At 44.3% G+C, this 23,113-nt stretch overlaps 1 protein-coding gene across 1 annotated transcript; it reads left to right on the top strand.

The window, feature by feature from the left end:
* The first annotated feature begins 17,750 nt into the window (after positions 1 to 17,750).
* LOC133619346 (uncharacterized) lies at positions 17,751 to 20,766 on the top strand. The gene has a single exon (XM_061980321.1). It carries the CDS (start codon positions 18,067 to 18,069, stop codon positions 19,048 to 19,050), a length of 984 nt encoding a protein of 327 aa, XP_061836305.1. The 5' UTR covers positions 17,751 to 18,066; the 3' UTR covers positions 19,051 to 20,766.
* The last annotated feature ends 2,347 nt before the right edge of the window (positions 20,767 to 23,113 follow it).

Consider the following 23,113-nt stretch of genomic DNA (forward strand, 5'->3'; position numbering starts at 1 on the left):
GTCGCAGTTTTTTTTTGATCGCTTTGATTTGATTGGCTGGTGCTGGCTGTCTGGGGTTATTGCGGCTGCTGTTTCTGCTGCCGTTTGTTTGTGGTGTGGGCGCCCGTGGCTGCTGGGTCTGGTGCAGGGGTGTGGCTGATGTTGTGACTGGTGGCAGCGCGCGCGCGTGATGGCTGTCGGGGCTGACGAACTGTGTATATGTATGTATATGTGTGTGTATGTATGTATGTTTATATATGTGTATGTGTACATATGTGTACATATGTATATGTATATATGTGTATGTGTATGTGTGGGTATGTATACATGTATGTGTGTACGTGTATGTATATATGTATGTATGTATGTATATTTCTGGGGGTACGCTCTGGGCCTGCCTGTCAGACGGGGGTCGACGCCTCAGGCTACTGCATCCGAACTGCGTGTCTGGAGCTCCTGGGTCCCGCTGTCCATCCCTTCCGGGTGCCCGTCTTGGTTGGGGCCTGTTGGGCCTAGTCCCTGCGTCTATTGTGGTAGCTTGGTGCTGCAAGGTATTCCGAGGTGCTGCGAGTCGGCCAGTTGCTGGGGTAGTGACCTTGTTTGTCAGCATGTCTGTGATCTTCTTTTAATTCTTTTTTTTTTAATTAATTAATTAATTTATTTATTTATTTATTTTTTAATATATTTTATTAATATTATTTTTTAATTTTCCCCTCCCTCAGGGGGGGGGCTCGGCGGGGCGGTTGCTGGTTGTTCCATCTCCATCGTTGGGGTCCCTGCGGGTGGGGTGGGTGGTTCCCGTGGCCCTGTGCCTGGGTGGTCCTGCGGCGGCCGGTTTGGGTGGGGTGGCCGGGGGCTGGCCTCGCCGCGCTCTCCGGGGGTGGGGGGTAGGCTCGTGGGGGCCCGGTTGCCGGTGGGGCGGGGGCGGTCTTCCCGTCCGGTTGCGGGGAGTCTCTGGGTCCCTCGGGCGGGGCGTCTCGCCTTTCTGCCCGTGTGGGGTGTGGTCTCTCGCTGGCTTGGGGTCTGGCTGTCCCCTGCTTTTCTCGTGCCCTGTCCTCTGCCGGGTGCGTCTGTCTGCGGCCTGCTGCTGGCCCTTGTGGGCGGTACGGTGGGTCGGGCTCTGGGGTTCCTGTCGCTGGCCGTCTTGGCTGCGTGGGGGCGGTGGTCCCTGGTTCCCTGGGCACCACGCCTCCTGTTTGTGGGTTGGGCTCTCGGGGGTGATGGGGCCGTGCTCTGGCTCCCACGCACTCTGGGAGTCGAATGTATTGTACATGCAAATTCACATATGCTCACATACGTACATAGGTACCTACGCTCCCACATACATACACAAATACAGTACATATTTACCTACCTAATGTTCGTACATCCACACGCACATTCAATATGCAAACATACACATACACATACTGTACATATACATTCACTGTACAAACACATATACACATTCTGTACATATACATTCATTGTACAAACACATATACACATTCTGTACATATACAAGTACATATGCATACTTACACTCATGCACATAATCACGTTTCATCAAACATATATTAACGTTGTTGCCCTAGGGTAAACTGGGTGTAACACATGGCACACTGACAAAACTTAACCTATTGTGACTATAACAATCTACAAGGTTAATGTAGGTTGCTTCTCTTTCTCCCCCTCCATTTTTCTGCATTCTTTCGTATCTCAAGTTATCATTACGTATATGTATTGTTGTATTTAAACAACTGTATTGTTGATAATAAAGGTAAATTATTGGTATTGTTCATTATCAATAGCGCTATTTCTATTGGTATTTGTATTGATCCATTTGTAGTGTAATAATGCTCATTGTCATTTCTGTATTATTTTTTATTTTTCGCTAACTGCTTATTTGCTATTACTTTTACCATCATATTTGTACATGTCATATTTGCTGATGTTGCTCTATTGTTGTTGTTGTTGTTGTTTGCTGTTGTTGTTTTTGTCTCTCTGTCTAATCCCCCTCTTGTCCCCACAATTTCCCCCTCTGTCTTCTTTTTTTTTCTCTTTCTATGCCCTCCTGCTCCGGCCCGGCTGCACTAAATGATAATATAAATACATTTAATAAAGTCAAATACAAATAAGGCAACAAGAGAAGTATCCTACACTTCTCTTTTGTAAAGTAAATCTGAACAGCCGACATGGGCATCTACATCAACTATATGATTGGCCTGAGAAGCTGGACAGGACACACAAAAAATAAATAAATAAATAAATAAATTTAAAAAAAAACAGAACTAGCTATTTATTGATTAGCAATTGCCGAATCATGTAACATTAGCTTAATGCTAAAAAGCCTAGGTTACTATCACATTCTGTAACAGACAAATAATTTCATGTAGGCTAACGTTACCTACCTGCTAACTCTGTCTTTTCTCGTTTCTACTCCTCTTCTTTTCTCTTTTTTCTTCCCTGGGCACCTGACAGTTTTGGCCGTTTTGACATCTTGTGTTGATTTTTTGATGTGGTGACGTCCAAAAAGAGTCATGATACGGGAAGGGAGGGGGCGCACCGTGCGGGGGAGAGGGGGGGGGCGTAATGTTGTAACAAATAATATTTCTATTAAATAGGCTTTACTTTGCATTTTAATTAACGTGGGATTATTTTTTGTATTTAGAAATAATAATACCAACTTTTTTTCTCTTTTTTTTTTTTCTCCCACATTTATGGCACTGGCGTGGCGCCCCCAATGGACGGCGCCCTTAGCATTTGCCTATACGGCCTATGCCACGGGCCGGCCCTGTGTTATCGTAAAAAAAAGATGAACGGCCCGCGGAACGTGCATTCAAATTCTTGAGCCTGTAACAGTTAAAGGGATGAGTGAGGTATGATTGATAAATAGACCATGTCTACTAGAATGTGCTACTTTTTATTTGACACAGTGCTAGTATGTCTAATCAGTAATCACTGGACTCAACAAAAAAGTAACAGCGACTAAACTATGAAGCTAAAGCTAGCAAGAACAATCCATACACCACAAAACACTTCTTGTGTTGTTGTGAACGGCATCACCATGTAAGATCAATGTACAAACAGGAAAGCCGTCGCAACTTGAGAGGCTTTCTTTATTTTACAGCCTCAAGTTTTCTCAAAACTCACACTTTCCGCTTTTATTGATTGGTTGATTGATTGATTTAAATATTTTTATTTCTATGACACAAAAAGCAAACATCTGCTGTGGTAAAATAAATGTGAGAGGTAAGAAACAAAATTCAGAAAAATGTAAACTGAAAACTTGAATTTGATTTGTTTTTCATATTGCTATTGTCATTTTAATTTATTGTTACTATGATTGTTATTTTACGTGTTATTTATTTGTTACTAATGTATATCTGGTTGTTCTTTTATATTAAATTTAAAATTGAATTTTGGTGGTTGTACGGGAGCCAGTAAAGGACTGTATGTTACCGTAGGGCAGGGGTCGGCAACCCGCGGCTCCGGAGCCACATGCGGCTCTTTGATCACTCTGATGCGGCTCAGCAGCTTACTTGCCGAACCCCCCGATTTTCCCGGGAGACTTCCGGATTTCAGTGCCTCTCGCAGAAAACTCACCGATTTTCACCGCGTTATAATAAGGGCGTGCCATGATGGTACAGCATTTGGCGCCCTCTACAATCTGTATTAACAGCGTGCCAGCCCAACCAATTGTTATAAAGTATGCATCTTCTGCTTGCACACGTACGCGACAGCAAGGCATACTTGGTCACAGCCGCACAGGTTACACTGACGGTGACCATATAAAACAACTTTAACACTCTTACTAATAATGCGCCACACTTTGAACCAAAACCAAACAAGAATGACAAACACATTTCGGGAGAACATCTGCACCTTAACACAACATAAACACAACAGAACAAATACCCAGAATCCCATGCAGCCCTGACTCTTCCGGGCTACATTATACACCCCTGCTACCACCAAACCCCGCCCCCACCCCAACCCTGCTCCCTCACACATCAACCCCCCTCTGTGCGTCGGTTGAGGTGGGCGGGGTTTGGTAGCGGGGGTGTATAATGTATCCCGGAAGAGTTAGGGCTGCATGGGATTCTGGGTATTTGTCCTGTTGTGTTTATGTTGTGTTACGGTGCAGATGTCCTCCCGAAATGTGTTTGTCATTCTTGTTTGGTGTGGGTTCACAGTGTGGCGCATTATTAGTAAGAGTATTAACGTTTTTTTTTATACCGCCACCGTCAGTGTAACCTGTGTGGTTGTTGACTAATTATGCATTGCTGTCACCTATGTGAGCAAGCGGAAGCCCCATACAACGTGTGGCTAATCAGGCACGCTGGTTGTAGTGGGTGTTATATGCTGTATCATCACGGCACGCGTGACGCTGACAAGCGCCATTCATATAAAACCCGTGTGCCGCACCAGCATTCAAATTCCTTATTAAGGTGTGGGCAGCGTGTCTGAGACCCCTGGTTTATACATAGCACAAAGCAAAAAAAAACTTAGTATGCAGTGTTATTTCAATTTAAATTTCAAAAAAATTTTGTGGCTCCCATTGTTTTCTATAATTTGTGAAACTGGTCAAAATGGCTCTTTGACTGGTAAAGGTTGCCGACCCCTGCCTTAGGGGGACGCTTGAATTATTCACTATTTACCACAGAAATCTAGTCTAAGCGAGAGTGAGAGGAGACGACTTACATAGTTGAACAATTGACTATATACCACATAAACATACAATAACCAGACAATAATAAACACATAAATTACACTCATGCCCACTCACACACTGCCTCCCCAATAGAACCTCCCACACTAAAGCAATCACACAACACACACACACTGTCCAACCTGGGCCCCTTGGCTGGGACAGAAGATTGTCCGTTGCGGTCCTGCTGAATGGGTGGTGCACGTAGGGGTGGTCCTGCTGAATGGATGGTGCACGTAGGAGTGGTCCTGCTGAATGGGTGGTGCACGTAGGGGTGGGGTGGGGTGAGTTGAAACTGCTGGATACAAAGGGGGCGTTGGAGAGGGGGGACACCTCCCGTTGTAATCTCATTATATGCACATATAATGACAATAAAGTCCATTCTATTCTATTCTATTGTAGAGAAGAGAAACTCGGCCGTGCTTCCTTTCGCTCGCCTCACGAGCCCAGTCTGGAGCGGGAGGAGAACCAGCCTCTTCCTGGGTCACCTCTCTGTCGACTAGTCCGTGAGCGCGTGCAATTAACACTCCAAACTCACGCTGTCTGTTGAGTATTAAACTCTGTGACTGTTTTTTTCGGATATTGATCACGTTGGGGTTCCGGTCAGAGAACACACAGTCATCATTTGGACTCTTCCAACTTTAATGGTGCATATTGGTTTAGGTTCATTTCTTTAGTTAGTTAGTATATCGTCAAAGACTAGAGCACCGATTAAACGTAGCAGAGAAACAAGTCAGCACACATTAACACACGTCAAAAGGGAAGCGAAAGTGACTCCTACAGGAAGGAAGCGGAAGTGACACTGTCAAGAAATGCTTAAAAATAAAGTATCTGAAAACATAGATAAACATGGAGAATTCTTAACAGCCGCCCCCACATTTGTACAACAAATGTGTAACTACAGGAATTCTTCAAGTGTCCTTACTGTCATCCTCTAAACTTGGAAGTGGGATCAAGCGAGCTACCGGTCTGGTGTAGACTTTACTCTTGACCATAACCTCAGCAGCCCTGACCTGTCCATCTTGACTCGGAATGGTCTTAACCACTCTGCCGATGGGCCACTGTGCTCTTGGAAGTGAAGGGTCCACCATCAGAACTACAGTGTTGATGGTTATGTTTTCGGACGACCTCTGCCATTTTGACCTGGTCTGCAAAGTGGGTAGATAACTGCGGATGAAGTGGATCCAAAACTGATCCACAAGTGTTTGACAATGGCGCCATCTCCGCCGCCCCATGACAGCTGGGACGTAAACTACTTGCGGCAGTGCAGAATCCCGCCGCCCCATGAGAAGGATGTTTGGGGTGATTGGGTCCAGATCAGAAACATCAGATGATACGTACCCTAGTGGTTTTGAGTTCAGTATCCCCTCCACTTCCACTAGAGTTGTGTGCAAGACATCTTCTGTGACTGACTGCCCTCCTACTGCGACTTGGAGACTGGCCTTGATGGATCTAATTTCCCGTTCCCATGCCCCACCAAAATGAGGTGCATTTGGAGGGTTAAATTTGAAGTCAATCTGATATTCTGTCAGTTGCTCTCTTAGTTGAGTTCTCTTTCGGCTCCTCGGAAGTTGGTCCCACAATCTGACAGTACCTCTCTTGGTCTTCCCCTCCTGGCAATGAACCGACGTAGAGCGAGAAGGAATGCATCGGCATCCAAGGAGTTGAGGAGTTCGATGTGAACTGCTCGAGTTGTAAGACACTTAAAAATGACACCCCACCGTTTCTCTGATCTTCTGCCCACTTTGACCAGATAAGGTCCAAAACAATCCACACCTGTTGAATGGAAGGGTGGACAGAGAAGTCTGAGGCGTTGTGGTGGCAGATCTGCCATCCTTGGGACTGTCGGTTGAGCTCGCCAGCGTTGACAAGATGGGCAATTGTGCTGATGGTGCCTGACTGCTTGTCGTCCTCGCAAAATCCAGTAATGTCTTCGAAGTTCTGCATACACTCGCTCTGTACCTGGGTGCAGAAGACGTTCGTCCATGTCCTTGATGAGGAGTTTAGTTATCTGATGTTTTGGGTCCAGCACAATAGGATGGATCTCTTCTAGGTCTGGGTGCTGGAGTCGTCGCAGCCTACCCCCAACTCGAATTAACCCTGTAGTTGAGTCCCACTCAGGGGAGAGGCACGCCAGACGACTCTTAGCTGACACTGCTTTCTGTGTTTTAAGAGACATGATGTCTGCGGGAAAGGTTTGAACTTGACCCCTTCTCAGCAACAGAAACTCAGCTTCTTGGGAGCTGATTGTCTGACTGTGTGTCGAACCTCCTGGTCCTTCCTGTCCCGCCTGCTGAGTGACCTTTACTAATTCTTTCCAGGTATTGAATAGAGAAGCATCCGGAATATTATTGTCGCTTTGCACTACTGCAAGACCACAGAAGGTGATGTTCTTTAGTTCGGATGAAGTCAGGGTTGAATCTTTCTCCGGTCTTTTTGGCCAGTATTCCGCACTTTGCCTGAGAAATGGGGGTCCTTGCCTCCAGCGCCCGTCCTCCGCAAGTTCCAGAAAGGGTTTCCTCCTGGTGATGTCATCAGCAGGATTGTTGTGGGTGTCCACAAGCCCAGGGAGGAGTTGGTCGTTCACAGACAATCCCTGATGTCGAAACGAGCAGTTGAAGACAAGTTTTGCCTTCTCATTGTGGAACACGAGATGATAGGGAAGATACCACGCTTCATTGGACTGTTCCGTCTCTTCATGCGAGAGCTTCTTGACATACCCTGCTTGAATGAGCGTAGCGATCTCAGCAGAAAAGGAAGGGACTTTCTCTGGATTCTTCTTGAGCCTTTTCTCTGTGCTTCTCAAGTGAGCCATAACGGTGGATATGGAACTGTTGAGTTTAGGCATATCTTTCTTTCTTAGGAGGGGTGTTGCATAGCGCTGGACACCCTCTATGTCGACTCGCTGAGTTCTTGTCTCCAATAGGGTGATTGCTTCCTGATCTTCACGAGAGCGAACAACCATCTTTTCGTTCCTGAAAGGCAAAACATCAAGTTGCCATTACTTTTCCACATTACGAAACAAGATGTCATTGGGAGTGGCGAGTGAGGTAAAGAGACACAATTGTGTTGAGCTCTGTCCTTGTGTCCTTTCCTCCGCCCCCTGTAAAGTCCATCCAAGTGCTGTGTGGATGGCTATGGGTCCTCCATTATTTCCCTGGCGGACTGGCTTCGTGGCAGTGATCAGGTGCACATTGTCTGACCCAATTAGCACTAGGGGGCGTGCATTGGAAAATGGTTGCAACGAAATCCCACGTAGATGTGTGTACTTCCTCTGAAGTCTCTGAACTGGGTAGGTCTGCTCCATCAGATCCAAACCTTGTGCAGTAAACGCACCTTGCACTTGGTACCGTTTCCCTGGGTTCTTTATAGGGGAAATCTCAAAGTCAACTGTTAAACCCTTGAGGTGGGTAAGGTCTGTGCGCACGGTGCGCAGGGCAAGAATTTCATGTTGGCCATGCAAGTGTAGATGTTGTGCTGCGTCAGGTAAAATCATAGTTCGTTGAGCCCCATCATCTAAGACAGCAAATGTCTCCATTGATTTTGAATTATGGTGCAGCAGTACAGGAACAACTTTCAGGAGCACTCTACTTGAGGTGATGCTGGGAGTCAAATAGACACGACTCTCTGTGGGAGTCATCTGGGTGTCTTCAGTATACCTTTGAGCTACATTGTGGAGAACTTGGAGGTGAATACCATTGCAGTCGCTGCAGGGCTACTTGAGAGTACATGCGTCGGGTGCATGAGCACGTGCACATCTCCAGCATCGTCCTTCTTCTACTATCCATTTATCCAGGTGCGCCGCAGAATGTTTTCTGATCTGTTGACAGCGACTAATATAGTGTTCCTTGCTATTGCAGAAGAGACAATGCATTTTGTTAGCTTTGTTGGTGTCAGCAAGAGCGTGCGTAGTGGAGGCACCCTGTCGTGTTGGCGCTGCTCCATGATATACAGCTGTAGCTTGACCTTTGACCCTGAAGGGACCTTTTTCTGTTGCGCTCCCCGATGGTTTCTCCTGTTGATAGCGTTGCACCAATCTGCTGGAAAGGCGCTGCTGTTGTGCTTTACCTTGAAGCCATCCATTTAGGTCCTGCAGGTTGTAGTGGTTCAGACTTGTGCCATTTAATTTGCCTTGTAACTGTAGATGCTCGATGAACCCATCTCTGTGGTACTTTGGCAGCTTGCTAAGTAGGCGGTCGACATGTGAGCAGCAGTTCAGTTCCATGCCTTGTGGTCCCTCTAAGGAGAGCAGCATGCTTACTAGGAGATGGATACGCAGAGCAAAGCTCTGAAAGGTGCGAGCATCAGTCGGCTTGACATCTGGGGAGGTCAGAATGGCAGCTATTTCGCTTTGAGCAAGCTGATGTGGTTGACCATACTGGAACTGCAAAGCTTGCATTGTGGCTGTATATGGGTATGGATGGTGGCGGCACGACTGACCTATCATTTGGGCTTCTGGAAGCTTGAGATGTTCAAGTATCACATGATATTTATAATTCTCACTTAAGTCTGGATGGGGTTCGAGTAGGTTACAAAGAGCAAGCTTGAGGTTAGCAAACTCTCTTTCACTATCTGCAGTAAAATCTGGAATTTTAGGTTGTGGCACCCCGTAAGTTGAGCGTTGTGACACACCATATGTTGAGCGTTGTGACAAGTTAGTGGGTAATGGGGGAACATTGTGACTTGACAGCATCTGTGGCTGATAGACTGTGGGCATGCTACCCTCTAGTGGTGAAGTGTATAATGGGTACTGAGGTGTTGGTACTGCTGTGAGCCCAGGGAGGTGTAATGAGTTACGTTCGCACCTGAGTGAGCGTCCAGTATTGCAGGTGGAAAGGGATGACTGAGCACATTCAGGGGGTTGTAAGAAGCAACTGTAGGTGTACAGGTTGCTGTAGTACGTTGATGATCGGCTGGTTGGATGTATTCTCCAGATTTGCCACAGTGCTGGGGGGGGGCCCTTGAGTTGTAGTAATAATGTGTCTTGGCTGGGGAGTTGTTCCTGATGTACAGCAGGCAACACCATTCTATATGAAGCAACAGAGGAGGGGGAGCTTGGGCATTGTGGTGAGAATGCTTGTGTTAATGTAAGTGGGGAAGCAGCTCTCTCACGTGCAGCTGCGGAAATGATGTCCACTTTATTAGTTTCATTCCCTGACACTGATTGCGTGCTTGCTGTTATACATCCCCCAAGTGGAGGCTTTACAAAGTGCAGCTGCTTTGTTACTGGTTCAGGTGAGGGAGTATGTGGAGTGGAAATTGCAGCACAACTGTCGCTCACTGAAGGAGGTTGTGCTGGTGAAGGCTCCTTATCCGTATGAAGGTCATTTCCATCCATTTCTTCATCCATGAGGAAGGAAGATATGTGTTTCATCAGCTGTTGCCGTCGCCGTTGTCTGCTTTCATATTGGCGGAGTTTAGCAGTAAGTCGAGTAATTTCATCCGTCTCCTCCTTTTCCTTTACTGATACTGATTCCATTAGTTTCCTGAGTGAAGAAACATTCAGCATGTCGACTGACGTGGCACGATGTGAGGTTACTCTGTCATCTATTTGAAGCAATGCATCTGCTTGGCTACTGTTCACTGCGGCCGCTGCTCCTCTCTGCTCCTCCATCTCGGCAGGGGGGGAGGAAAGGGCAGGTCGGTGCACATTATAGGCAAGGATGTAGTCTTCAAGATGTTTTGGGGTACGGCGTTCCCTCACCGATCGGTCTCGTACATCAGGATGGAATGGAGAAGCAGATTCATTCTCTGATGACAATTCCATTGTAGCCAATTATATCCGGCTCGAAGGACCTTTGTTGAGTATTAAACTCTGCGACTGGTTTTTTCGGATATTGACCACGTTGGGGTTCCGGTCAGAGAACACACAGTCATCATTTGGACTCTTCCAACTTTAATGGTGCATATTGGTTTAGGTTAATTTCTTTAGTTAGTTAGTATATCGTCAAAGACTAGAGCACCGATTAAACGTAGCAGAGAAACAAGTCAGCACACATTAACACACGTCAAAAGGGAAGCGGAAGTGACTCCTACAGGAAGGAAGCAGAAGTGACACTGTCAAGAAATGCTTCAAAATAAAGTATCTGAAAACATAGATAAACATGGAGAATTCTTAACACTGTCCACGTCCCTCGCAGTGATGTAGCCAATATAGCACACAGCTAAACTCTCTCTAATGGTCCCACACTCGCTCTCTAGCTTGTACACAGTCACAGGGGAGAGTGTCTCTTGAATAACTTAACTCAAAACCTGACTAAACCTGTCGTTCGTGCAGTCACTGTGCAGCAAACAAAACACACATTAAGTTAAAGTACCAACGCACTCAGCATCAAGGGTTGGAATTGGGGGTTAAATCACCAAAAATGATTCCCGGGTGCGGCCACCGCTGCTGCTCATTGCTCCCCTCACCTCCCAGGGGGTGATCACATGCGAGCTGCGGTTCGCTTACTAGCGGTTAGCATACACGTCACAGCTACTGGCAACGTGAAGTGCCCAAACGTCCTTAAACCTTTAAAGGGGAACATTATCACAATTTCAGAATGGTTAAAACCATTAAAAATCAGTCCCCAGTGGCTTATTATATTTTTCGAAGTTTTTTTCAACATTTTACCCATCACGCAATATCCCTAAAAAAAGCTTAAAAGTGCCTGATTTTAACCACCCGTCCATTTTCCTGTGACGTCACATAGTGAAGCCAACACAAACAAACATGGCGGAAAGAACAGCAAGCTATAGCGACATTAGCTCGGATTCAGACTCGGATTTCAGCGGCTTAAGCGATTCAACAGATTACGCATGTATTGAAACGGATGGTTGTAGTGTGGAGGCAGGTAGCGAAAACGAAATTGAAGAAGAAACTGAAGCTATTGAGCCATATCGGTTTGAACCGTATGCAAGCGAAACCGAAGAAAACGACACGACAGCCAGCGACACGGGAGAAAGCGAGGACAAATTTGGCGATCGCCTTCTAACCAACGATTGGTATGTGTTTGTTTGGCATTAAAGGAAACTAACAACTATGAACTAGGTTTACAGCATATGAAATACATTTGGCAACAACATGCACTTTGAGAGTGCAGACAGCCCAATTTTCATCAATTCATATATTCTGTAGACATACCCTCATGTCAGCAGGCCAGGGAATCTAGGGTCGATATTTTTCTCTTGATCATCTTCGGTGGCATAAGGGACGGTGTGAGCCAAGATATCCAGGGGGTTTAGCTCGCTCGTCTGCGGGAACAAACTGCCGCCATTGCTTGCCGTGCTACAGAGTTCCTTTGTCCCTGAATTGCTCACACACTCCGGCAGATTCAATGGGGGTCTGGCGGCAGATTTCTTTGACTTTATCGTTGGAAATGCATCTGCTTTGAGTGTCGCAGGATATCCACACATTCTTGCCATCTCTGTCGTAGCATAGCTTTCGTCGGTAAAGTGTGCGGAACAAACGTCCAATTTCTTGCCACTTTCGCATCTTTGGGCCACTGGTGCAACTTGAATCCGTCCCTGTTCGTGTTGTTACACCCTCCGACAACACACCGACGAGGCATGATGTCTCCAAGGAAAAAACGGAAAATAACAGAGCTGTTTTGACCCGGTGTTTGAGAAAATGGCGGATTGCTTCCCGATGCGACGTCACGTTGTGACGTCATCGCTCCGAGAGCGAATATTTAATTCGCCAAAATTCACCCATTTAGAGTTCGGAAATCGGTTAAAAAAATATATGGTCTTTTTTCTGCAACATCAAGGTATATATTGACGCTTACATAGGTCTGGTGATAATGTTCCCCTTTAAGTAGTGCACGTTTATCAACTGTCACTTCTCACACTCTGAAGTAGGAAGCTTACAGTAGTTACTTCTCCAAGCTGCAACCGCGGTGAACTACCTCCCGTGCAGTGTTAACGATGCTACGTTGCTTGTTAACGCCGGAGCTCTCTAAACACTTTCACTCCTTTTACCTGCCGGCGGAAACGGAACTGCCCGTAACCATAGCAACCGCAACCATAGTAATGGTTAAAACAACTTACAGAAACACATTTTAGCTTCCCAAACGACACATATGACATAGAAATAAATAATAATAATAATTAATACCTGAACAGAAATGTTCTCCTGTCTGCAGGACGAAAGGGACAATTACACAAATATGCAAAACTTCAGAACAACTCGGCTTCTAAAACTTGTAGCTCATCCTCCTTATATTCAGGCTCAAAAATATAAGTTTCTGGATCATAATTTGTCCCAAAGTCTTCTTTGATGGCACTCATGAAGTCTGCCTTTATTAGTAATAGTTGGTGTTGTTGTTGAAGGAAATAGCGAACGTTGTGATGCGTCTGTGAAAATAATGTGCTGCCGTTTGCTTAAAATTATAAAAATATGTAAATATTACATGTTATTATGAATGTGCCTGTTATTACATTACATATTTTCTTACGGCATGTATATACAAAGTTGTTGGAAGCTTTTGGATATTTTTTTATAGGCGAAATAGTGTGTCCACATTACCTGCATTGTTAGCTGCCTTTTGCTAGCGTTTATTTACGAGTTAGAATCAGTGATGGGCAGTAGTGCACAACAAGTAGCGACGCTATGTAGCTTAACTACAGTTCCCAGTAGCGTGGCATTCGCCTTGTTCCTTTTTGAACCCGTAGTGATTCCTGTAGCTCAGCTTTTTTTCGACCCATGTAGTGACGTAGCGTCCATCAAACGCTACAAAGAGACAAAATAGACTGCTATTCAGGGGCTGGAAAAAAACAAAAAACATATTGCTATAATCATTTTAATGAAAAGTTACTAAGAATGTTAGTTTACGTGTTATTCATTTGTTACTAATGTATATCTGCTTGTTCTTTTAGATTATATTTGCAATTTAGTTTTGGTGGTACTGTTTTTACGTTTTCAAATGAATAAATCAAATCAAATCAAATCAAATCAACTTTATTTATAAAGCACATTTAAAATGTACCACAGGGGTAGCCAAAGTGCTGTACAATGAGCAGGTTAAAAGATAAAACGAGTACCGAGCAAACACAACACAACACAAACAGAACACGATAAAAAATAAATAATTAAAATAGAATTAATAAAAACATAAAAACAGGATCACAGCAGGTGTATTATGGGGCGCCATTGCAGGATGGATATCACTCAGTGTTAAAAGCCATGGAATAAAGTATGTTTTTAAGAGAGATTTAAAAACAGGAAGAGAGGAGGCTTGTCTAACACTCAGGGGTAGGTCGTTCCAGAGCTTGGGAGCAGCAACGGCGAAAGCTCTGTCACCTCTAAGCTTCAGCCTTGTGTCAGGGACCGTCAACAGCAGCTGATCGGCTGATCTTAAGGATCGGGTGGGGCAGTAAGGCTGAAGGAGGTCGGAGAGATAGGTTGGCGCGAGGTTGTTTAGACATTTAAAAACAAATAAAAGGAGTTTAAAATGTATTCGGTAACGCACAGGGAGCCAGTGAAGGGACGCTAAAATAGGGGTGATGTGCTCACGTCTGCGGGTCTGTGTTAGCAGACGAGCAGCAGAGTTCTGCACGAGCACGAAATAATGGTGTTATTTGTCGTGATTCCAAAATTACTCAAAAAAAATTGTGATTATTATGTTTTGCCATAATTGTCCAGCCCTAGACGAGGTATTGGAAATGACTTCACGATAAACTATGTATCACGGTACTTCACGATACAATAGTCTATTGTAATATTGTGACATGGAGTTTTACTGCCATTTTTACAAAGTCATTGAAAAATTAAAAAAACGACTTAAAATAAATGTATATAAGTACACTCGATGCCAGTAATAATTTATTGGACAGACTGTGTCAAAAACAAAGTAAATAAAATGATCATTACAATTGTGCAGAAAGTGGATCGGATTTATTGCATTAGGTATCTAAAAAAAAAGTCCTCTACTTTTTAAGTACAAACTTCTTAGAAGTAGATATTATCTTTTTTAGTTGTGCGAAGTATTTCAATATTGACTTTTCCCCCACTTTTAGTTTGTAGTATCCTAATGTCCATGGAAGCAGATGTTTTCTACTTTCTGTGATTCTAGCTGAACTTTTCTGAGTCTATGACAAGTCATGTAAACATTGATCCATCATTCTGGCAAGGCACTAAATGAATGGCCATGAAATGCGACACACACATACAGTCATACTTGCCAACCTTGAGACCTCCGATTACGGGAGGTGTGGTTGGGGGCGTGGTCGGGGGTGGGGCGGTGGCGTGGTTGGGGGCGTGGCTAAGAGGGGAGGAGTATATTTACAGCTAGAATTCACCAAGTCAAGTATTTCATATATATATATATATATATATATATATATATATATATATATATATAAGAAATACTTGATTTTCAGTGAATTCTAGCTATATATATATATATATATATATATATATATATATATATATGTATATATATATGTATATATATATTTGTTATATATATACAGGTAAAAGCCAGTAAATTAGAATATTTTGAAAAACTTGATTTATTTCAGTAATTGCATTCAAAAGGTGTAACTTGTACATTATATTTATTCATTGCACACAGACTGATGCATTCAAATGTTTATTTCATTTAATTTTGATGATTTGAAGTGGCAACAAATGAAAATCCAAAATTCCGTGTGTCACAAAATTAGAATATTACTTAAGGCTAATACAAAAAAGGGATTTTTAGAAATGTTGGCCAACTGAAAAGTATGAAAATGAAAAATATGAGCATGTACAATACTCAATACTTGGTTGGAGCTCCTTTTGCCTCAATTACTGCGTTAATGCGGCGTGGCATGGAGTCGATGAGTTTCTGGCACTGCTCAGGTGTTATGAGAGCCCAGGTTGCTCTGATAGTGGCCTTCAACTCTTCTGTGTTTTTGGGTCTGGCATTCTGCATCTTCCTTTTCACAATACCCCACAGATTTTCTATGGGGCTAAGGTCAGGGGAGTTGGCGGGCCAATTTAGAACAGAAATACCATGGTCCGTAAACCAGGCACGGGTAGATTTTGCGCTGTGTGCAGGCGCCAAATCCTGGTGGAACTTGAAATCTCCATCTCCATAGAGCAGGTCAGCAGCAGGAAGCATGAAGTGCTCTAAAACTTGCTGGTAGACGGCTGCGTTGACCCTGGATCTCAGGAAACAGAGTGGACCGACACCAGCAGATGACATGGCACGCCAAACCATCACCCAACCATGCAAATTTTGCATTTCCTTTGGAAATCGAGGTCCCAGAGTCTGGAGGAAGACAGGAGAGGCACAGGATCCACGTTGCCTGAAGTCTAGTGTAAAGTTTCCACCATCAGTGATGGTTTGGGGTGCCATGTCATCTGCTGGTGTCGGTCCACTCTGTTTCCTGAGATCCAGGGTCAACGCAGCCGTCTACCAGCAAGTTTTAGAGCACTTCATGCTTCCTGCTGCTGACCTGCTCTATGGAGATGGAGATTTCAAGTTCCAACAGGACTTGGCGCCTGCACACAGCGCAAAATCTACCCGTGCCTGGTTTACGGACCATGGTATTTCTGTTCTAAATTGGCCCGCCAACTCTCCTGACCTTAGCCCCATAGAAAATCTGTGGGGTATTGTGAAAAGGAAGATGCAGAATGCCAGACCCAAAAACGCAGAAGAGTTGAAGGCCACTATCAGAGCAACCTGGGCTCTCATAACACCTGAGCAGTGCCAGAAACTCATCGACTCCATGCCACGCCGCATTAACGCAGTAATTGAGGCAAAAGGAGCTCCAACCAAGTATTGAGTATTGTACATGCTCATATTTTTCATTTTCATACTTTTCAGTTGGCCAACATTTCTAAAAATCCCTTTTTTGTATTAGCCTTAAGTAATATTCTAATTTTGTGACACACGGAATTTTGGATTTTCATTTGTTGCCACTTCAAATCATCAAAATTAAATGAAATAAACATTTGAATGCATCAGTCTGTGTGCAATGAATAAATATAATGTACAAGTTACACCTTTTGAATGCAATTACTGAAATAAATCAAGTTTTTCAAAATATTCTAATTTACTGGCTTTTACCTGTGTGTGTGTGTGTGTGTGTATATATATATATATATATATATATATATATATATATATATATATATATATATATATATATATATATATATATATATATATATATATATATATATATATAATTAAAAGTAATACTTGAATTTCAGTGTTCATTTATTTACACATATACACACACCACTCATTTACTCATTGTTGAGTTAAGGGTTGAATTGTCCATCCATGTTCTATTCTCTGTCACTATTTTTCTAACCATGCTGAACACCCTACCCTCTCTGATGATGCATTGATGTGTGGCACGCACAAAAGTGCTTTCATCAAATGCACTAGAGTCTGGAGTCTTCCATCTCTCCCTAGCATGACCCAAAACCGGTCAATCTTTGCTTCCTGAGGAAGATCTTCACTGCCAAGCACTTGGTAGTCCACTACTTCTTCCCAGAGGCTAACCAGGTCCAATCGCAGCTGCGGCTTGGAACTTACAAGCGTATTTCTTCATCTTAATCGTCGTCGGCGTCTTCGCGGCTGTATCTTCCTCGTTCTTCTGCTTCGTCTCCTTGTTGTGTGCACTGCACTCTCTAAAAGCCCTAGATGTTATTGTCACATATGCATGTACAGTAGATGGCAGTATTGTCCTGTTTAAGAGTGTCACAACATTGCTGTTTACGGTAGACGAAAACGTGACTGCTGTTGTTGTGTGTTGTTACTGCGCTGGTAGGACGTTAATGAAACTGCCTAACAATAAACCCACATAAGGAACCAAGAACTCGCCCTCCATCATTCTACAGTTATAACGTCATTGGGCAGGTACGCTGTTTATATTGTAGGAAAGCGGACGTGAAAACAGGCTCACTCAGGTCCGCATGGAGCTGGAGGGGGCGTGGCCTCCAGCTCCGCCTGTATTTCGGGAGATTTTCGGGAGAAAATTTGTCCCGGGAGGTTTTCGGGAGAGGCGCTGAATTTCGGGAGTCTCCCGGAAAATCCGGGAGGGTTGGCAAGTATGCATACAGTTCATAGAAAAAAGTGTGTTTTTGTTGTTTGTGTCTTGCAGACGTCCAGCAGCTGATCGGTAATCCAGAAGAAGTTTCCCCTCAGTTAGGGGGGAGCTCCACTTTGAAGCAGGAGACTCCACAACCACCCTGCATTAAAAAGGAAGAGGAGGAACTCTGCATCACTCAGGAGGGAGAGTGTCTTCTAGGACGAGAGGAAGCTGATTACACCAAGTTTCCACTGAGTATTCTCTCTGTGAAGACTGAAGATGATGAAGAGAAACCACAAGTAGACAACCTCTTAGCTCCACTATCAGATAGTGAGGCTGAAGACGAGGTTGAAGAACATTTGAGCAGCGATACAGACTGTGAAGGTGATATGAGGACTCACACTGACAACAAACACTCTGAATGCTCTACAAAGAAGAGAGGTCAAACATGTTTGAGCTGCTCAGTTTGTGCTGAAAGTTTTACTAAAAAGAGCCATTTGACTCGACACATGAGAACACACACAGGAGAAAAAACATTTATTTGTTCAGTTTGTGGCAAAAGCTTTTCTCAAAATAGGTCTTTGACTCGACACATGAGAACACACACAGGAGAAAAACCATGTACTTGTTCAGTTTGTGCTAAAAGCTTTTCTGTTAAGAGGAATTTGACTGAACACATGAGAACACACACAGGTGAAAAAACATTTAAGTGCTCAGTTTGTGGCAAAAGGTTTTGTCAAAATAGCAATTTGACTGAACACATGAGAACACACACAGGTGAAAAACCATTTAGTTGTTCAGTTTGTGGCAACAGCTTTTCTCAAAATGGCTCTTTGACTTACCACATGAGAACACACACAGGAGAAAAAACATTTAAGTGTTCAGTTTGTGGCAAAAGCTTTTCTCGAAATAGCATTTTGACTCAACACATACGAACACACACAAGAGAAAAACTATTTAATTGTTCAATTTGTGGCAAACGCTTTTCTCAAAATGGCCATTTGACTGAACACATGAAAACACATACAGGTGAAAAACCATTTAAGTGTTCAGTTTGTGGCAAAAGCTTTTCTCGAAATAGCCATTTGACTGAACACATGAGAACACACACAGGAGAAAAAACATTTAATTGTTCAGTTTGTGGCATAAGTTTTTCTCAAAATAGCTATTTGACTAAACACATGAGAACACACACAGGAGAAAAACCATTTAACTGTTCAGTTTGTGGCAAAAGCTTCCCTCATAACAGCTCTTTGTGCCGACACATGAGAACACACGCTGGAGGAAAACCATTTAGTTGTTCAGTGTGCTGTAAAAGGTTTGCACATAATGTAGACGCAATAAAACACATAAGAACACACAAGGGAAAATAGCCAATTAGTTGTTTAGTTTGTGGTATGTTGCTCATATGTGGCGACATCCACCCTACCCAGGACCTCCTCACTGCTTCTTTCACAAATATCTGAGGTATTCATACAAACTTGGATTATTTCAATCAATCAATCAATCAATGTTTATTTATATAGCCCTAAATCACAAGTGTCTCAAAGGGCTGCACAAGCCACAACGACATCCTCGGTACAAAGCCCACATACGGGCAAGGAAAAACTCACCCCAGTGGGACGTCGATGTGAATGACTATGAGAAACCTTGGAGAGGACCGCATATGTGGGTAAACCCCCCCCCCTCTCTAGGGGAGACCAAAAGCAATGGATGTCGAGTGGGTCTGACATAATAAATTTATTTATTATTATTATTAATTTGGAGCATAATCTTATCTACTCATGACCCCATGTCTTCTCTGTATCTGAAACCTTCCTGAACAGTAAGAAAGATGATGCTTCAAGTGCTTGGTTACTCCTTCTTCAGTCCAGGGACCTGGGGCCTCATGTGTCAAGTTTGTGCACGCTCAAAAACCTGCACTACACCCTTTTTCACTGCAAAGTTGAGATGTCTCAAAACTGACGTTGATGCATAAGTGATGCTGGGTTACAGTTCCCACAATGGACCACAATGGAAACAAGCCTTTTGGCTTTTTGTGCCATCCATTTGCCTTTTTAAAGCATTACATGGATTCAATTCTTTAAGATGTCAATAAATTTCTCAATCAATCAATCCCATAAAGTGCCAACCTTTGACCTCAGAGACATATGAACAATTAACCCCCAAACCCCACCTCCCTCGACATTCGGGCATAACAGGTTCAATCCGGCCCGTGAGATTAGTTTGTTAAGAGTAAAAGTCAGCTGCATTTTTTATGACAGAAACTGCTGTACTAAATGTGTCCTCTGGATGTCGCAATTTCAATTATGTTAGGCAAGCAAATAGTTTTTTTCTGGGCGAGTAAGTATATCAAGCAAGAGGTACACAGTCTTTATTAAAGGTTATATATATATATTTATATATATATATATATAATATTTTAAAATATATTATATAACTATATATTATATATAATATAATGTGTATGTAACCAACAGGAAATGGGTGTCAGACTATGTGTTTTACTGTAAATGTTGGAGGTGTGTGTTGAGAGGAGCGTTGCTGTCAGACAAGGGCTAGACAGGCAGGGTTGTCCGGGGGCGGAAGAGTGGTCGTGAGGCAGGAGCGAATCGTCGTAGTCCGGGGGCAAGCGAGGAGTGGAGAACCAGGAAGCACGAGGAAGACAGGGAAGATCCAGGAGCACAAGACACACAGCTTGACTCAGGGACGCACACAAGGAACTGCGAGGCGAGGAAGGACAGGACAATTACGCAGGGAAAACACAGAGATCAGGCTTTGAAAAAGGCAACTAGGGAGTTTGAGACGAGCTTACGGTACGATGCACAGGTCGCTACGTTCTGGCACTGGATCTCTGGTAGTGGTGGTTTAAAGGCCTACTGAAATGCAATTTTCTTATTCAAACGGGGATAGCAGGTCCATTCTATTTGTCATACTTGATCATTTCGCGATATTGCCATATTTTTGCTGAAAGGATTTAGTAGAGAACATCGACGATAAAGTTCGTAACTTTTGGTCGCTGATAAAAAAGCCTTGCCTGTACCGGAAGTAGCAGACCATATGCGCGTGACGTCACAGGTTGTGGAGCTCCTCACATCTGCACATTGTTTACAATCATGGCCACCAGCAGCGAGAGCGATTCGGACCGAGAGAGCGACGATTTCCCCATTAATTTGAGCGAGGATGAAAGATTTGTGGATGAGGAAAGTGAGAGTGAAGGACTAGAGGGCAGTGGGAGCGATTCAGATAGGGAAGATGCTGTGAGAGGCGGGTGGGACCTGATATTCAGCTGGGAATGACTAAAACAGTAAATAAACACACGACATATATATACTCTATTAGCCACAACACAACCAGGCTTATATTTAATATGCCACAAATTAATCCCGCATAACAAACACCTCCCCCCTCCCGTCCATATAACCCGCCAATACAACTCAAACACCTGCACAACACACTCAATCCCACAGCCCAAAGTACCGTTCACCTCCCCAAAGTTCATACAGCACATATATTTCCCCAAAGTCCCCAAAGTTACGTACGTGACATGCACATAGCGGCACGCACGTACGGGCAAGCGATCAAATGTTTGGAAGCCGCAGCTGCATGCGTACTCACGGTACCGTGTCTGCGTATCCAACTCAAAGTCCTCCTGGTAAGAGTCTCTGTTGTCCCAGTTCTCCACAGGCCAATGGTAAAGCTTGACTGTCATCTTTCAGGAATGTAAACAATGAAACACCGGCTGTGTTTGTGTTGCTGCAGTCGGCCGCAATACACCGCTTCCCACTTACAGCTTTCTTCTTTGCTGTCTCCATTGTTCATTGAACAAATTGCAAAAGATTCACCAACACAGATGTCCAGAGTACTGTGGAATTTTGCGATGAAAACAGACGACTTAATAGCTGGCCACCATGCTGTCCCAAAATGTCCTCTACAATCCGTGACGTCACGCGCAGGCGTCATCATACCGAGACGTTTTCAGCAGGATATTTCGGCACGAAATTTAAAATCGCAATTTAGTAAGCTAACCCGGCCGTATTGGCATGTGTTGCAATGTTAAGATTTCATCATTGATATATAAACTATCAGACTGCGTGGTCGGTAGTAGTGGGTTTCCGTAGGCCTTTAAGTAGGCGTCCTTGTCATCAGTGCAGTGGAAAGCAGCTGCGTGCAGCAGCTGGGGTTTCGCGCTCTTGGAGGTGCGCTCAGCACAGCTCACAGATGATTGCGCACTGGTGTGTGTCCGGGCCGTGACATCCCCTCCTCTGACAATTTTTTACACGGGTAAGTTAAAGTTAAAAGTTAAAGTACCAATGATTGTCACACACACACTCTAGGTGTGGCGAGATTATTCTCTGCATTTGACCCATCACCCTTGATCACCCCCTGGGAGGTGAGGGGAGCAGTGGGCAGCAGCGGTTGCCGCGCCCGGGAATCATTTTTGGTGATTTAACCCCCAATTCCAACCCTTGATGCTGAGTGCCAAGCAGGGAGGTAATGGGTCCCATTTTTTTATAGTCTTTGGTATGACTCGGCCGGGGTTTGAACTCACAACCTACCGATAGTGCGCCGTGTATTTCTTGAATCTCCGGCTCTTAGCTTTGTATGGACTCATTGATCGTTTAGAAACTGAGTTCGGAGAGGAAGTGACGCCAGAAAGACCGCGCCCCACACAGGAAGTGACGTCAGAAAGAACGCGCCACAGCCAGCTTCATAATAAAGCGGTTTCTTAACTCGGAGCTATCCATCCATTTTCTACCGCTTGTCCCTTTTGGGGTCGCGGGGGGTGCTGGAGCCTATCTCAGCTGCACACGGGCGGAAGGCGGGGTACACCCTGGACAAGTCGCCACCTCACCACAGGGCCAACACAGACAACATTCACACTCACATTCACACACTAGGGCCCATTTAGTGTTGCCAATCAACCTATCCCCAGGTGCATGTCTTTGGAGGTGGGAGGAAGCCGGAGTACCCGGAGGGAACCTGCGCAGTCACGGGGAGAACATGCAAACTCCACACAGAAAGATCCCGAGCCCGGGATTGAACTCAGAACTACTCAGGACCTTCGTATTGTGAGGCACATGCACTAACCCCTGTACCACCGTGCAAGCTCACTTGTTAGCCACGGCTACAGCACCGGCAACAACACACTCTTGTTGCTGTTATGCTCCGCTCGCGGCGGTTTGATGAGGTCATCAAGCGTGGCCAGTAAACCTCTCATGCTGCAGTCGTCAACTCCTGTGTTGTGTGTGGGGGAGGGGAGAGGGGAGGGGCTGCTGACTGGGAGACGCAACTGCTCTGTACTTCTCCCTCCGTCCGTGTACCACTCCATACAGCGGCGTTTTAAAAAGTCATAAATTTTACATTTTGAAACCAATACCGATAATTTCCGATATTACATTTTAAAGCATTTATCGGCCGATAAAATCGGCAGTC

The sequence above is a fragment of the Nerophis lumbriciformis genome, linkage group LG20, assembly GCF_033978685.3.
Source record: "Nerophis lumbriciformis linkage group LG20, RoL_Nlum_v2.1, whole genome shotgun sequence".
In the NCBI taxonomy this organism is placed as follows: Eukaryota; Metazoa; Chordata; class Actinopteri; order Syngnathiformes; family Syngnathidae; genus Nerophis; species Nerophis lumbriciformis.